At 56.3% G+C, this 17,485-nt stretch overlaps 1 protein-coding gene across 1 annotated transcript; it reads left to right on the top strand.

Annotated features, from left to right (window-relative positions):
* Positions 1-330: 330 nt before the first annotated feature.
* Positions 331-16,036, top strand: LOC102052894 (LON peptidase N-terminal domain and RING finger protein 1-like). Its single transcript, XM_055719090.1, has 12 exons — positions 331-904; positions 4,646-4,764; positions 5,425-5,547; positions 6,302-6,433; positions 7,172-7,301; positions 8,063-8,156; positions 9,818-9,932; positions 10,582-10,703; positions 11,106-11,264; positions 12,165-12,327; positions 12,405-12,551; positions 13,664-16,036. Exons 1-12 carry the CDS (start codon positions 514-516, stop codon positions 13,859-13,861), a joined length of 1,893 nt encoding a protein of 630 aa, XP_055575065.1. The 5' UTR covers positions 331-513; the 3' UTR covers positions 13,862-16,036.
* Positions 16,037-17,485: the final 1,449 nt, after the last annotated feature.

Here is a 17,485-nt window from a genome sequence, read left to right on the forward strand (position 1 = left end):
CCGCGTGGCGTGACACTCCAGTGTCACGGCTTGTACCCCACAGCCCGGCTGCTCCGGACCCCCCGACACCCCCGCGTCCCGGCTGCGGGGAACGGCACCGGACCCCCCAGCACCCCCGCGTCCCGGCGGCGGGGGACCGGCACCGGACCCCTCAACACTCCCGGGACGCTGCTCAGCAGCCCATGCCCGCCCCGCGGCGCCCCGGTACGGCCGGCTCCGTTACGAAACGCGGCCGGGGCCGGGGCGGGGCGGAGGCGGCGGCCAATGGCGGCCCCGGTAGCTCCGCCGCCGGCGCCCCCCGCGCTCAGCCCGGGAGCCCTGCCCGTGCCGTGCCGTGCCGTGCCGTGCCGTGCCGGTAGCCGCAGCCCAGCGCCGGCCCGGGAGCCGCGGGCGGATGGGCTGAGCGGGGCGGGGCGCAGCAGCGGGGCCGTGCGCGGGGCCCCGGCGGCGGCCGCCGTGTGCGGGTAGTGCCGGCCCGGGGGCAGCTCCCCCGCCTCGGCTGCCACTGCCGCGATGAGCCGCGGGCCCCCCAGCCCCCCCTCCCCAGCCCGGGGGGGGAGCCCCGGCCGGCAGCCCCGCAGCGCCGGGAGCGGGGACTTGGACGTGCTGCGCTGCCCCTCCTGCCGCCTCCTCCTCTGGGAGCCGGTGACCGTGTCCTGCGGTCACTCCTTCTGCAAGCCGTGCCTCGGGGGGGCCGTGCACTCCCGCTGCCCCCTGTGCCGGGAGAGGCTGAAGCTGCTGGGCGTCGGGGCAGCGAGGTGCAGCGTGGTGCTCGGCGGCCTCCTGGAGAAGTGCGCGGGGCGGGAGAGCCGGCTGGCCTGGCTGGTGGCCCGTGTCCGCCACCGGCTGGCCCGCGGGGACGCGCGGGAGGCGCTGAGGATGGCGCAGAGAGGGGTCGAGCTGGGTAAGCACCACCGGGCTGGCGGGGCGCGCTGGGGGGCTGCGGGTGCTGGGGGCCAGGGGCCAGCCTGAAGCGGAGACGAGGATGTGGTGGGTACCGGTGTGGGTCACGGCATCCCAGCACCGCGGTGTCCCCCGAGCCGGGAAGGTACAAGTATTGGAAAGGCAGGACTGGTGGGGATGGGGAAGGGGGATCCAGCTGCTGGGCGTTTCTGCCGTGTCTGCACTTGTCCCGGGGTGACGGGAGGGGGTGGGTGGCCAGGCAAGCCCCGCTGCTCAGCCCATGTCCCATCAGCCACGTGCTTGTGGCATTATCAAGCAGCCGGAAAGAGCAGCAAACAGCTTCTTGCATCTTGCTGCCTGGCAATATTTTGGGGTCAGAGGAAGAGCTCTCCCTGGGGGGGGTGGCCATTATGTAAAGTGGTTGGGACTTTTCCAGTCCAGGACACGCACGTCCTTGGAGCTTGGCGAGGACACAGCCTTGGCTGAGCTCCTGTGCCAGCCCCAGGGTGTAGGGCAGCCCCTCACCCCAGCCCCCTTCTGCAACCCGCCCTGGCTAGACATTTGCCTGCAGGGTCAGCATCAGGCCCGGGGGGGGGGGGAGCTGATCTGCTTTAGTGGGTGGCTGTAAGTGGATTTCTTGGAGAGTAACGCTTAAATAAAAGGGGTTATACAATGTGTCTGGAGCAGGGGGTTGGGGCGATGGTGGCAGAAGGTCCTTTCTCCACCGGCGTTTCTATGACAGCAGTCAGCTCTCCTCCTGCGGCGCAGACACTTGTTCATCACCTGCTGCCAGACAAGTGCCGGAGGTTCAGGGTACGCCTGGAACCGCAGGGCTGAGCGGGCCAGCCGATCCTGGTGTTGGCAACACAAAGCAGGTCTCTTTATGCAACCATAGGCATCAATCTCACACCCCGCACACCTGTCCCTCAACGCCAACGCATGTGCACAGTTCTGTAGAACTGTGCTCTTCATCGCCAGGCTTTTGACTGTTTGGGGTGTATGGTTGTATGTCTCTTTAACAAGCCTCTGTGAGCATAAAGAGTAGAAAAAATTCAACCCTGCAAGCTCTGTGCTCGGTCTTCCCTGCACGCTCCGCTCCCCAAAGGACAGGGGAGGTCTGGCTTAGGGTGACAAGGAAATCGCAGTCACAGCCGCAGCTCCAGTAAACCTGCGCTTGCTGGTGCTGCTCAGGCTCAGCCACATGGGTGGTGCTTTCAGGATGTGTTTTCCAACTCCTGCAGACTGCTTTCAGGCTGCACAACTTTTTATGGGCTCCCCTTTGCTTTCCAAAGTAACCACTGATAAATAGTTGATCCACGAGAATGGATTTTGTAGGGTTCAGTGTTGCACGATGGGCCAGTTTGCAGTGCCCTGCTCAGCCCAGCCTGCGGAGCAGCTCGCTTATTCTTGGGAGAAAATAGTCAACTTTTTATCTTCTGTTTTTCCAAGTGAGCAAAAGAAATGCACTGTAACGTGTAATACAGGAGGCCTTCTGACATGCCTGGAGCTGGGAGGCTGGGGAGCACTATCAGTCACTCATCAGCCACCAGAGCTGCCAGCTGGCTTACGTCCCTAATGTCTAATGATATCATAGATCAAAAATAGCTGCAGCAGAAGGGAAATGCAGAATTCATAGCCACATTTTGCACATCTTTTTTTTGCCAAATTGGTCACTTTATTGCTGGGCTGTGCAAATGTTTGGATGGGTTTGCCCACATGCAAAATAAGCCTCTAGACTTTGTACCCATTTGTTCATCCCTACCTGTTGTTAGGAACTGGAGTATTTCGTCTTTGGATGCGTGCTTGTGGGATGGGGTACCCAGCAGCAAGTTCCTTTGTTTTCTGTCTTGAGCCCTAAGGTCTGAACTAACATTATAAATGAAAATAAGCTCCAAGGGATCAGGTGTTGCTCTGCTGCACAGCTCAGTGTGGACAGTGCGGCCTTGATGCAGGAGCGGCTGGCTGTCTGCTGCTCTCCAGGTCCTGGTGGCACCAGGTAGCGAGCAAGGTCTCCCTGTGCTCCGTGCTGGGCGTGGGTGGAAAGGAGGCAAAAGCCATGGCAGAGTTTTCTCCTCTATGATAAGATGTGGCAGGTGCCCAGGCAGATTGGTGGGTGCCCGGGCATGGTGACAGTGGAGGCAGAGGTGCGGGCAGATGCTGGCTTTCTGCACCCTGCTCTTCCTGGGCTGCTAGTCCTGACCTGCCATTTGCTGGCAGAGCTGCATCGGTGCCATGTTTGAACTGGGGCAAGGGGAAATGCTGCTGGGGGTGGGTGCATGGGAGACATCATCATCATCATCATCAGTCATCATCTCCTGATGATCCCTGATCGGCTGCCAGCCGGGCCCCTGGTCCTGGCTTGCCTTGGAGGGAGCTGCTGGCCCTTCGGCAGGATGTTGTTGCCTGCACCACTTTGCCACAGTAAGTGCAGCACCAGTGCCTGCAAATGGTGCCTAATTTGTGATATAAGGTTGGCCTCAGAGCCAGCATCCTGCGGGGCCACCACACATGCTACCTATGCTGGACCCACCGTTGTCCCACAGGGAGCTGGGGGCCAGCAGGGACCTGCGTGACACTGGAGACCTCCCCAGAGGGGCCAGGGAGCTGCAGGTCCCCGATCCCAGCCCTCGGCAGCTGTTGGGCGATGCTCTGCGCTGGGGGGGTCGCAGGGCTGGGTGCACAGAGCCGTTCCGTTAGCTGGAATGCTAGCACGTGCACAGCTAAGCACAGCGCTGGGTCTGTGTAGGTCACCTCCACGCAAGCTGAGGTGTAACGGGGTGGGTCTGGGGAAACCTTGCAGTTCAAAACTGCAAACATTCCCGCACCTGCTTACACCATGAGTATGGGCTTTCGTGGTGCTGCTTGCTTGTACTCCTTGATGTCCCTCACCCCAGTTCCCCTGCTGGCAGTGCTGGTAGGAAGGAAGGTCGTTATGGAGTTTCCCAGAGACAAGAGAGCAGAGGGTCTCACTGCTTGTTTAGGAGCAGGCAGGGGTGTGTGGGGCACTCAGTGCTGTGACCCTTGGGGTGTCATGGCCAGCAGCACCGGTGGGAACTGTGCTGTGCCCCCCCATCCCCCTCCCTGAGATCCCATCAGTGTCATCTTGCTGATGAGGAGGTAAATGCTCAGTTCCTCCGTTTTGGAAAATCTCAGCCTTTTCTCATACTTGGAAACCCTGAGATGTGGGGGGGAAGATCCTTGCACCCCCCTGTTTTTGCCTCTGCCCTGGGAGGGTGGTGGCAGCCAGGTGGGTCCAGGAAGCTCCCTGGTGTTTTGGGAATTCAGATCTCCATAGCTGCAGGCTTGTTTGGTAATATGTTATTGTGGCTCTGCTGTGTGAATCATATTGCAGAGCCTCCTGTGGCAACAGACGCTGTAGGGACTACGTGTATGGTACAGCCTTTTTGCTGCATCCCAAAAGGATGGATGAGAGCCCAGACCCCAACGTGGCTCAGCCCCAAGGCAGTGGTGGGGCCCCTTGGCTGAAGGCATTTGGGGGAGCTGGAGAAAAACAAAGGGAAGAACCTCAAAGAGCTTAAAACGAGATATTTAGGGGAAATAACTTCCTTGCAGAGACTGATGAGGCCAGTGACTTCTGCCAGAGGAGAGCAGGAGCTGGCTGTGCTCAATTCAAGGCAGCACCGCAGGGGCTGTCCCACCATGGTGGCATCTCCGTGGTCTCATCCAGCCCCTCTGCCTCACCATGAACTCATTACGTGAGTGGTAACATTTCTCTTTCCAGCCCCAGATGCCAGGTCCCTGCGGCTATGCCGGGCAGAGGCTTTCACTGCGCTGGGGCAGTACTCACAGGCGCTGGAGGACCTGGATGCTGTGTGTAGGGCTGAGCCTGGAGAGCACGAGGTGAGTGGAGGGGAACTCCCATTGGCTGGCTGTGCTTGGAACCACATCTTACTGTGTGGAAGCAGTTTCCCCCTTTCCAGAATTCTCCTAGCTATTGAATTCATCCCGCTCAGAAATACACTTGCCAGACCCATTAGTGCAAATCCAGGCTGCAAGCGCTGCGTTGCACTAACGGGAGAGGTTCAGCACCAGTCCGTCCTTGCTCGCATGCAGACAGTGAGGGCACGTAGCCACGCTGGTGCTCAGGATCGCAGTTGCAGGCTTGGAGAAGCACTGGCCAGAGGCTGAGCTGCTCTTGAAGATATCAGCCCTGGCAGCCCGCTTGCTGATTTGTGAAGCACTCGTTGGCAATAGTTTCGCAGCTTCAAAGGCAGAAGCCCTTGGCTCCTTCCCTGGGTCTCTGCAGGGTTTGTTTGCTTGGCTTTTGCAACTGCTGCATTTTGGGGGAGTCCTGTTTTACGGGTACTTGGCTGCGGGTGGATCTGTCTTTTCTAGACAAGTCTGAGCCTGGAAGCAGCGACGTGTCTGGGTGCTTTGGCCTGGGGTGGGAGCAGGCAGGAGGCTGGAGGGAGATTCTCTCGGGACTCACGTAGGAGCTGAAGGGGCACATACTCAGCCGGTCGCTGTCTTATAGTCACCGCAGGTTTTTCTGCTCCGCAGGCCTTCTTCAGGAAAGGAAAGGTGCTTCTGGAGATGGGACAGAGAGCCGAAGCCCTGCTGGCGTGGGAACACTGCCTGACACTCAGTCCCCATTTCCACCCTGCTTGGAAAGAGATGGAGAAGGTGCGTGGGCTGTACTGTGACAGGGTCCTGTGCCCTCGCATCGCACAGGAAGATGCTCTTGTCCTCTGAAGGACTCACATGCATCACAGTTGTGCTGCTCTGGCCAGCAGTGGGATCAAGAGGAGTTGGATCTTGGTCCAGGAGCCTTCCCATCAGTGATGCAGGTTTATTTGTGAAGAAAACTCCTCTTTCTCAGTCTGTAGCTTCAAGTATCAGGTTTTGCAGGGTTCAGATGCTGACATGGCACGAGGTGGGCTTTGAGGCAGTATCAGTAGTCACCCAAGGCAAAGCAGACAGCCAAAAGCTGCTTCTTTTGTGTCTTTTCTGCAGATGATTGCAGGCCAGCACCCACCTGTGTACCAAAATCACCGTCACCAGTGGGCTGCCAGCAATATCCCCAGCGCAGGGACTTCATGCCATGAGGGGACACTTGCCCCCCAGGAGGAAAAGGGCAAGGGAATGGGGAATGACATTTTACCCTCTGCAGCTCACTCCCTGCTCTTTGTGGGTGATGGAGAACATGGCTCCCAGCCTTTAAAATACACCATTTTGTTTGCTGCCTCATGCTGCTTTCTTCCTTATGTGCTACGAAGGCATTTGTTTGACAGAGAGCTCGGCCAGCACTGAAACAAGTAACCCTGATGTGTCCTGTGATGAGCAGGAGGCTGCTTTGGGGAAAGAGGGAGCCTGGCAGCCCGCACACCTCCCTGCTTCCTTCTCCCAGCACCCGCTGAGCCCTGCTTTCTCCTTGCAGATCCTCAAGCGAGAGGATGCTCCACAGCCACACGTGGCTGCTGCAAACCTGGGTGATGCTCACCAGGGCTCAGCCGATCCCCAGGTTGATGGAGGGAGCCCTGCACTCCCATTGTCTTCCTCCCAAGCTCAGGTAGGAGAGCCTGCATTGACCTGGGTCTGTGACGGGGTGTAATGTCCCTCTGGGACATCCCAAATGGGGGTTTCCAGTGATGGGAAAGGAGGTGTGATAAGGGGAGGCTGTGCAAGACCACAGCCACGTGTGTGTGGTTTCATGCTGGGATGAGAAGCTGCAGGTAGTGGAAGATGGGACAGCAAAGGTGCCATCAGAGCTGGTGCCGTGGGGACTGAGGAAACAGAGGAGGCTCTTTCTGTCTCCATTCCTCTCCTAGTTTTCATTCTGCAATACTTCTGGTAAGATTTTAGACTGTCATTGTGTTTAAAATTCCCAAGTCACACTACATTTAGGAAAAAAAAATAATTCAGTTTTAATGTTTTTTTTCATACAAAACCCACACATGAGAGCAGCTCAGACCATTAGCAGCTATTAAGGAAAGCTCATCTTTTGCTCTTTGCCTTCTATAGATGAATTTGGCAAGTTTGGAGAGAGAGGGGAATCAGAGAAGATGGGCTCAGATACACCCACGTGCCAGGTGGTACATCTGGACAGAGTAAACCCGTGTTTTAACCCTGGGATGAGCAGGAATGTCTGAGGGCCACGCTCTCCTGCTGTCCCACAGATGCAAGATGTTAATATACAGCAACACACCAGGAAGCCTCCCGGTGCCGTTGGGCTCGGTGGGACAGACAGGGCTGTGCATTCAAAAAAGGGAAGAGGTTTTGAGCTTGGTTTCATCCTTGCTGTGCCTAGGGTCCGGAGGGAGAGTCGACAGATGGCAGAGGAGCCACAGGGTCTGAGCACAGCCAGGGGACAGCCACCCCTTCCCAGCCAGGGCAAGACCCGGAGACTTCGGCAGAGAGGCAGAGCTGGTGGTTGGTAGGTGAGTGTTGTCAAAGTTACCAAGATCTTGTCTCACGCAGAATACTTGTTTGAAATCCGTTTTGGCACTGAAAATTGGTGCTTGCGCTGTGTGCCAGCCCAGCGAGCAGACGTCCCGGGGGCACATGGTGGGACAGCTCTGAGGAGGATCCGATCTTCCTGTGTTGAGCTGGTGAACTTATACCAAACTTTTGGGTCTAGCTTGGTGAAAAGTTCTTGCTAAAGCCAGACATCACCTGTTCCCTGCATGGAGTCAAGGAGAGGCTTCCTTTGGTTCCCATGGGTTTAGATGGGTTTATATTTAAAATCCCTTGCAAAGAACGTGGCGTGCCATGCGTTGGGAGAAGCAGCACATCCATTGGCATTAACTTGCCATTAGCATCTAGCCAGATGACTGCCACATCAAGCAGTGATGATGACTCATGGCAGGTGAGATTTCCATCTCCAGAGATCTCCATCTGGGAATTTCTTAGGCCACTTCACTTCCCAGTGCTTCAGTTTCCCTGCCTGCAAAAGGAGGTAGGGCGATACCACCTTCTCCTACCAAGTACCATGAGACCCCAGTGATGTAAAAGCTGTGGATGAACACAGATGGGTTAATAGAGGGGCTGATGTTGTATTCCCTAGTGGTTTTGTTTGTAACTTTCTAAGTGTTTTGTGTAGCAGTGAACTACTTACACCTAGAAAAGGTCAGAAAGCAAAGACTGATTTTCAGTATTGGAATGGGGGGCCACCTTCTCTTGCCTTCTCTTTTGCTACTAGATAATGAAGAGGAAACGGCAGCAGCAAAGTGTACCCAGCCGTGCCTTGGGGAGCTGCTGAGCATATCTGACTTCGAGTGCTCCCTCTGCATACGGTGAGTTTTCTGGTGGGAGAGCTTTTAGGATGAAGAATTAGCAGCTGCTGGGTCTTCTTTCCTGGTGGGGATCTTTCTTCACATCTTAACAGCAAACTCAGTCCCCAGTACTGCTGAAATGCAGGTTCCAGTAGAGGGAGGAGATCAGAGGGGCAGACAGGGACACGCTTTGCCCTGCCAGGCTGTAGGAGCTCAGGTTGCCCTGTCTCCAGGTGCGGCATCATTAGGTCTGTATCGCTTGGGACATCTGTGTGGAGGTGGGGATGTTCTGTGAGGTCAAAGACTGAAAGCAGCCGTTGCCCTTTGTAACTGCAGGCTGGAGCACGAAGGTGTTGCCCTAGGGAAATACCATCTATGATGGGGATGTTGCAGACCCAGAGGGGAGCATTTCCCAGCTCCGTGCCTGCTGAAGGTAGAAAAGGGGAGAGGGTAGAGCCCGTGGCTGCCTGCTGACTCAGGGGCAGGGAAGGGCTGGGTGCTGCCACGGGGCACGCTGAAACCAGGCTGTTATTTCTGGCGTGTCCCAGGACCTTGAGCAGTTGTGCAAGCGGCTGCTGGCAGAGAGCTGGGTGTTGCGCTGCTGGACGTGCAAGATGGTCAAGGTCTCCTGTATGGCAGATTTTTCCAGTTCTGGCTCTGGCATGGGGGAATGACACAGAGGAGAGAGAGATCAAGGCTGTATCTAATCTGGGTTAGGTGAACTTAGGTCTCTTCTGAGAGCAGGGAAACACAGTGTTCAGGAGGAGTAAGGGCTCAGTGCTGAGCAGGGCTTCCCCGAGACCTTCAGTTAATTTCTGATCCTGGAGCTACCTGTGAGCATCCCGAGTGCTTGCTGCTGGCTCTGCTCTGGGAACAGGGGAGAAGGAGGCACTTTCCCACTGCAGTGCTGCCAGGACCAAGGGGTGCCATGTGCGTACTGATGGGGTCTGCGGGGAGATACCACCCTACAGGGATGGGGAGCCGTGTTCAGAACTGGGACAGTTCTCGCTTTACATTGCTGTGCAAGTCCAACAGTCTGAGCCCAGACTTCTAATTGAATAAATAAGCCAGTTAGGAACCTTTACATTTAATTAACAGGAGTTAGGAGCAAAGCTTAGCCAATGCAGCTGTACTGAAGGTGAGTTTCATAGCCATGGGCTGTCAAGGCTCGGAAAACACAGTGTGAGATAGCTTTCCATGGCATTGCATCCCTGCAGCGTCGTTGTCGTTGCAGCAGAAGGCTGGTGAAGGCAGCAGATTTTCCTTGAGACGGCAAGAGGAGACATGGGAAATGTCTTGTTCCTGCTGGAAACAAAATCTTTTGCTCCCAGCAAGGTGATTCAAGGAAGATGCAGGTACAAGGCTGGGGGTAGGCAGGAGCTGTGCCTGTGGGCTGTGGGGGGAAAGCCTGTGAGCTTTGCCCACCCTGACCAGCTCTACCCTTGCAGCAGCAGCCTGGGCCTCTTGGAAGTCCCCGAGTGCTTTGTGGGACCCCTGCACCATGGGGCTAAGACCAGCCAGGGCTTCCAAAGCAGGGTGCTGAGCCAGACCTGGGGAACAGCAGCTTCGAGGGCACCCAGCCCTGTGAACAGAGGCTCTGTGAAGTCTTTCTCTGCTGGGCTTACCTGAGGTCCTTCTCCCATGCCACTCTCTGCAATCCATTGACTTCAGTCCCTTTGCAGGATGTTCTTTGAGCCGGTGACGACACCGTGTGGGCACACCTTCTGCAAGGAGTGCCTTGAACGCTGCCTGGACCACCGGCCCAACTGCCCCCTCTGCAAACAGAGCCTGAGAGAGGTGAGGGCATGTGTCCCATGGGATGGAGCCCGAGGGAGAGCTGAGCACTGGCTCTGGCTGCCAGCAGCGTGCCCGGGGCTGGGAGGGAAGGTGCAATTCTTTTACATTAGCAGCTCCCTGGGATGGTTGGTGTCACCTTCACTCATGTGGGAATGACCAGACAGTTGATAATTAAGACCAAGAGATTAATTTCCACAAGATGCCACAGTGATTTAGTGAGATTGTAAACAGGACTGAGAGGCGGAGAGAGAGAAAGACGGAAAGAAAGAAGCAAATGCTAATTACTTTTAAAAATGGAAATGGGTGGAAAACCTGCTAGCCTGGAGAGTTGATTTAATCTTTAATGAAAAGGGATTCAGATGAGACCATCAGGGAAATTAGGTTGTCATACAAGGACTGCATCACTGTCAGAGACAGGACGCTGCATGGGACGGGCCCTGGGTCTGAGCAGCGTCTGGAGGTCTCAGTGGAGCTGACATCCCATCCTGCTAGATGGCTCAACATCCCCTGATAGGTTTTATCCCTGACTTTCTCTGATCTAAAATTACCCTCAGCTCCAATAAAAGTGAGTGTGATTCAGAGCCTGACAGAGTCTCAGAGCTCCCTCCCTGCTCTTCTCCAACCTATTTCTGGGTCTAATTTCTTTTAGTACCTGAAAGCTGGAAGCTACAGCCCCACTGTGCTGCTGCAGGACATCATGCTGGCCACCTTCCCCGCACAGCTGGCCGAGCGCCAGGAGCTGCACCGGGCCGAGATGGCAGAGCTCTCTAAGTAAGCAGGCACTTGCTCCAGTGTGTATGTTCGTGGGGGCCGGGCTGGGCTCTGAGGGGGCTGTCCACACCACGTACCATTGCTCTGGCGTGGTTCTGCTCAACCGACGTCTGTCCCACTTCTAGGACCACATCACCGCAATGCCACGTGGGTAGTGGGTATGGACGTGCCCCATGGGGCATCTGGGGATGAGGGAGTATCTCTGCAAGAAGCTGTTTTGCGGGCAGAGTCTGTCCTTGGGCTCTTGGTGAGCCAAGTGGAAGCTTTGGTGCCGCTCTGTGCCAGAGCATCATTTCTTAGGGTAAAGGACACACCTGGTTTGGGGGACTAACTGATGCAGAGCCCTTGGGATGGGATTTGCTCTGGGAGGGTTTCATAGTGATTTCTTCTCCTGTCCCTCAGCCTGACCAAGAACATCCCCATCTTCGTCTGCACGATGTCCTTCCCAGGCATTGCCTGCCCTCTGCACGTCTTCGAGCCTCGCTACCGCCTCATGATCCGGCGGTGCCAGGAGACTGGCACAAGGAGGTTCGGCATGTGTATATATGAGAATGGGAAAAGGTGAGCTCTGGGCAAAGCGGCTTCCCTCTGCCCAAGCTGATTTGCCCCTTTCTGCCCCGGCCCCGAGCATCTAAAATCCAGAGTGGTTTGGAGGGAAGGAACCAGGTGCAATTTCCTATCCCACTGCACCCTGCAGATAAAAGCAGCAGGGAGGTGGTGCATTCCCCACATGGCAAAGCGAAAGGGATCTTGCAGCCTCCTGGCATCACCACTGGCCAGGCAAGGAATGGGCCAGTGCTGCAGCTGAGCAGAGCTAGTGGTGGCTGTTAAATACCGTGGTCTGGGAACAGCTGCTGGCTCAGGATGTCTCAGAGCTGCATGGTTCCCTGGCTGTGACCTCCAGCTCTTCTTAGCAAGCACTTGAAATTTGCTGTATTTCTCATACTTTGTCTTAACGAGCTGTGAGAGGACATGGGGTTAAATGGCCTTTTGTTTGGTGCAGCATGGCCATCCTTATGTTCCTGGTGGCACCTCCAGATCTCGGATGGGCTCAGTCTCCAGGATCCTAACCCAAGTTAGATAACTCTATTTACTTATCCTCGCTGTGCTCCAGTCCTGTTCAAGTGAAGTGAGATAAATAACATTTTCTGGGCTTTGGGAGGATGTCTCCACAAGGGGTGGTGCCTTCAGAACCCCTGGACATCAGGACAGAATGAGGACCTCAGTCAATGTGGTGTATAGCAAATCCAAGGGAGTGCAAGCAGCGTGCACGCTATTCCCTGGCCTCTTAGCAGCAAGTGGCAACTCAATAGAGTTGAGTGAATCTCCAAATTTGCCCCCTCCCAGGCAGTTTGTTCCTGGGCCATTTCCTCCTCTGATGCTGGTACCTTCAGGAGAAGCAGCTCTCTCCCCACCAGTATCCCAGCTCAGCCCCTCTTTTCTCCCCCTGGCCCCCTCCAGTTTCGCTGACTACGGCTGCATGCTGGAGATCCGGCAGATCGAGCTGCTGGCGGACGGGAGGTCCTTGGTGGACACCATCGGCAGGCGGCGGTTCCGGGTGCTGAGCCGTGGACACAGGGACGGCTACAACACTGCCGACATCGAGTACCTGGAGGACAAGAAGGTGAGGGCAGGGCCAGGGCAAACAGGGTGGGATGGATCCTCCCTATGGACACCTCCGTTCCTCTTCCCCCCATGCAGGTGGCCGCGGAGGAGCTGCAGGAGCTGCAGCGCCTGCACGAAAGCACCTACCGCTTGGCTCAGCAGTTCTGTGAGCACAGAGACCTTGTCTCCAGGCACATTTTGATGCAGCATGGACAGCTGCCGGAGAAGGAAGAGGACATCCAGGTAATTCCCTGAGGGAAGGGGTGCCCTAAATAGGGAGGGTACCAAGAGAACCTCTGAAGCAGCATGGTTCCTGCTAACCACCCTGCTCCCCCCCAGGATGAGCAAAACAAACCTTGTTGTTCACTCGCTTTACCAGTTACGACATTTCTCAGGGAGATGTCTGTTGAAACTGTTTAATGTTTATAGTTTTTAACTGCTCTTGGAAACTGAGCACTGAGTTTTAAAAGCTTTCCTGGAGTCTCTTCCTAAATGAGAACTGAGAAACTGAACTGTTTTGAAAACACTTGGGGGGGAAAAACAAACAAACCGAAAACAAACAAATGGGCAAAGAAATGAACCCCACAGCTCAGTGAGCCTGCAGCCTCCTCTCACTGTGTTCCCTTGGGACAGCTGTAGCTGGCCAGAGCAGAGGAGCTGAGAGGGCAGGGTGCAGTTTGCTTATTAAATTGCTCCAACAAATTCGGATTCTGGAGAAAAATATAATTCCCAAATTCAGTTTTCACTCCTGTAAGAAAATGTTTCCTCTCTGGATCGTTAACAAATGTGCTCTTGCTGCTTGTCCCAGGCTAAGGCTGTCCTGGCCAGCAGTCACGTCAATGCTGTGCTCAGAATAACAGAACTCCTCATCTTCCTTCAACTGAATTGAACATTTCCCTCTTAGTTTATCTCAGGCTTTGAAAAAAAGTTTACAAAAGCACTGCCCAGCAGCTGTGCCTGCCTGGCCTGCACCTCGCCTTTTTCTGTGGTGATAAGGCAAGTGCCCCAAAAGGCACCGACCACGCAGGATCTGGCCCGCTTTTACAAAAAGCATCACCTTCAACAAGGAAATGCACGAGATATTTCTTTGTCTCTTTAGTACAGACTTTAGTACAGTACACAGGTTACACCTGTGTCTAGAGACTCCCTGGGGAATGCTTGTCTGGAAATTAAATTAGTTTATCAAGAAATTTTGAGCCTGGACAGATAAAAGGGCCAGTCAGCAGAATACCTTGGCCAAAGCTGGCTTTGCTGTCCTGGCAAGAGCAACAATTTCCCATCAGCGACGCTGCCCAAAGGCCATGCATTCACCTTGCAGTTCCTGACGTGGGGGTCTCTCCCTCTCTCCCCTCCAGGCTTTGGCAGATGGCCCAACGTGGTGCTGGTGGCTCATCTCCATCCTGCCCCTTGACCCGTCCTACCAGCTGAACCTCTTCTCCACCACCTCCCTGCATGCCCGCCTCACCCAGCTGCAGCGCATCCTCACCGCCCTGCTGCAGCAGCCCCCAGGCAGGCACCCGCTGCCTGAGCGCAGCCCCCAGGGCCATGTCTGAGCCCCCTGGCCCCTGCCCTCTCTGCAGGGGAGACCTCCACCCCCTTGGGTTTCTCTATGTGTTGATTCATGGTTTTGCGATTGGCTTAAGCCCCCCCAAAAGTGACCTCAGCGATGAGTTGGGCACCCTCTGCCCAGCTCGTGGGGCCGGTGCTGCACCGGCAGTGACACTACGCCGTCCATGCCACCTCCGGGAGCTGCTCGGTGACAGGGCTGTGCCATGCCCCTGAAGGGGGGACTGGGATGGAAATCTGGGTTGTGTCTTGGGAACCAAAATCACTTGCTGAGCTGCTTTGGCACTAAGGAGGATTCTCCTTAGGGCAGAGGACCAAGTGCCAGGATCACCTTGGTTTTGGCTCTTCTGCTTTGAAGGGGAACTTAGGGGTCTTTGGTAGATGGTCCTGCTCTGTGCAGCAGATTTAGAAGCTTGGGAGAGGTGGCACCGGGAGGCAGAGGGTCCCGATGGCTTGCCTCAGCATCGGGGGCTGACAGCTCTGCCTCTGCTTACAACTTTAACTAAATTTCTATTTGAAGGAGAAGAAAGGTTAAAGTAAGCAATCTGAAACTCATGGTCCTGCTCCTAACCACTTCCATAGCCACACAGCAAGGAGATGCATGCAGGTCTGGACATCCCTCTCCCACCGCTTTGCTCAGTGCTCTGCTGTGGTTGCTGTGCAAAGATTGCCGGCCACTTCCCTGGGCTGGAGCTGTGCTGGAGGCTGCTGGCTGCTTTCCTGACTGCTGGCTCCACTGCCGTGAAGTCCCATGGGAAGGGGGGGAGTTGGTAGTATTGGTGCTTTTCTCCCCACCCAAAGGCTGCTCTTCCTGAGCCTGGCTGGGTTCAGGTTGTAGGGTAGACCTGGGGGCTGCAAGGAGCCGATGGCACAAGGGAGTTAAGCCTGGGAGTGAATTTTGTGAGACTTTCTGCTCCTTGGCATGTGCAATTTTCTCATGTTCAGTGTTTCTTGTGAACTTTCTGCCTCCTCAGGAGAAAATCAGGATCTGAGCTGAGGCTGGATCCTTGCACTTGGGACCCAGAACAGTTCAGGATCCCCCAAAAGAGCACAGAGTAAAGTCAAAGGCAGCCAGACCTCTGGAGCGGTGGGAAGGGGGTAGGACCGGTGACCGGGGCAGTGAGCCCCGTGTTAGGGGAGCAAGTGCCTATCTGCAAGTGCCTGTCTGCTGCTTGTCTGTAGACACGGGGAAAAAGCTATCCCCCTGGACAGACCAGGCTTTCATCCATGGAAATCCTGAAGGTTTGGGGTTTTTGTCTCCCATCCATAATTTCAGTGGCTTTGGGTTGAATTTTGGGAGTGACATCCACTTAGTCATTGGGTTAACATTGGTTCCTGAATTTTATCCCTGCTTTTCTCAAAGGCCCCACATCCCATGTGGGGGCTCCGTGGGCTGTTGGATGTATGTGAGGGAGAGAAAATCAGGCTGGGGCTATGGTGCTTCTTATTGCATGTGTTGCTGGGCTGAGCCCAGGGCAGGAGGCTCTGGACACAACTCTTGGAGAGGTCCCTGCCCAAGGTCTCCACCTTTCCCTGTTCTGCCTTCTCCAGGAGTGAGAGGTCTGGGTCATTCCTCTCCAGCAAAGTGCCTCATTTGCAGGGAGCATCATAGTGAGCGTAGGGTGGCTGAGGGCAACTCAAAATGGATTTGCTCCTCTACCTTTGAGCCATGACCTCCCCCAGTTTCCTTCTGTCATTGAGACACCGTGACTCCCCTGAGGGGCTACATCCCTGGGGTGTCACATAGGGGTGGGCAGGGGTAAGTGATGGAAGGATGCCTCACAGTCCCAGGGCACGTGCATGCAGGTGGCAGGATGTCACTGAAGTTTGGGAAGTGCCTTTCTTTTCTGCAGGATCAAGGTGAGCTCACCCAGTGACAACCCCACCCCCTGAGCCCCTCACTCGCCTCTGGAGTAGCCTGTTCCCCAGGTGTGGGAGCTCCCTGGACCACTGCAGGTCCCTCAGCCAGGCGGGGGCAGGGGGGGATGCAGGGGAGAAGCGTGAGTCTTCCCAGGGGGAGAGCCAGGAACCAGAGCCACATCTGCCTGGCTGCTTTGGGAAGGGACTTGTGCAAGCTGCTCCGGTTTGCTCGGAGCACCTTTGGAGCTTGTATTGGTGTCTTTGCTCTTTGAATTAAATTTTCTTCGTGGTCATTGAAATAAGGACTGTTGTTGTTTTGTTGCTGGTGTTTAACTTTTAGCTGCTCACTGATGAACATGCTTGGTCACCACCAAGGAGATGTGGGGGCGCATGGAGAGGTGACACCCTGGCCTTCAGAGGCAGTAAGTTGGATAGACACAGTGAACACAGTCCAGCAAAGGTGGATGGCAACAGGGGAAAAAAAATAGGGTGGTTTTGCTCACAGAAAGTGAGCATGTGAAACAGGGCAGGACGGACTTAGCTCCTGCCCATCCTTGCAGCTAAAGGCTTTGTGGAAGGGTGGGAACTGGGAGACCAGTGTGGGATGACCCTGGAGGGTGTCTGTCCCTTGAATGCCATGGAGACCATCTGTCCCTGTCCTGCCTTTGCAACTGTGGGTGGAGGGCTGCAAGGAGCAGGTTTGCTTTTGGCAGCTGGCATTAGGCACGAGTGACAATCCAGGGAGACACGTACTACAGGGCTCTACAATCAGAGGGTGGCCCTGGATGGAGTGGACAGCCCTCAGCTCTGAGCAGGGGGATGCCCTACAGCACAGCCCTCGCCTGCCTCTGGCTCCCACCTCCCCTCTTCCCTCTACCTCCCAAATGCGCCACCCGAAGCCAAGGGTGACAAAGGCACTTTCCCTGCTCGGTTCTGCTTTGCCCCCTGCCTGGGAACCGGGATCAACCGCAGAAAAGACAGCGCGGGGGGGGGGCTGGAGCCGGGGGGCAACCCCGGGGAGGTCCCGTGCTTCAGAGCGGGGTCTCTGCCGGGCCGTTAATACCTGCCTCCCCGCGGAGTTACGTGCACCCCGAGTTTCACCCCCAGCAGTGCTCTGCAGCGGCAGCCGTGCCCTGGCCCTGGCAGAGCCCGGTGGCCGCTGCCAGCCCCGGTGGCGCCGGGAGCGCGTGCCGCGCCGCCCCGCTAGGTGTCAGGCGGAGGCCGAGTGCGGGCGGGAGGAAGGCGCCGCCGAGGGGATGCGCAGCAGCAGCGGCAGCCGCAGCCTTGGCCATGCTTCTCTCAAGCCCAGCCCCAAAAGCAGCCCTGCTTTCAGCCCAGCTCCCCACCAGCACTGAAGCGAAGCTGGGGCTGGCCACCCGCAGGTCCCCAAGCGCACAGGGTCTATGCCAGGGGGAGCCCCTCTCCGCTCCGGGTCCTGTTTGCTCTCTCGGGTCCGGGGCGGGGGACTCGGGGCGGTAGGGGGGTGTCCTCACCATCCTCCTGCAGCCATCCTGCTGGGCATGGCCTCAGCTCAGAGGTGGGAGATGAAGCAACCCCTTGTCCCAGCACGCAGCTGAGGCAGAACAGCGTCCCACGACCCCTTGAAAAGGCAGACCAGGCATCTCCCAGCCCCACCGGGAGGACTAGCTGTTTCACCGAGCAGCTGGGATCTGGTTGGGGGCAGCTGGGAAGGACCTGGTAATTTCCACACTGCCACCCTCCCCACCCTGCTCCAAATATCTGTCAGGGTG

This window comes from Falco cherrug, chromosome 8 (assembly GCF_023634085.1).
Source record: "Falco cherrug isolate bFalChe1 chromosome 8, bFalChe1.pri, whole genome shotgun sequence".
Taxonomy (NCBI): domain Eukaryota; kingdom Metazoa; phylum Chordata; class Aves; order Falconiformes; family Falconidae; genus Falco; species Falco cherrug.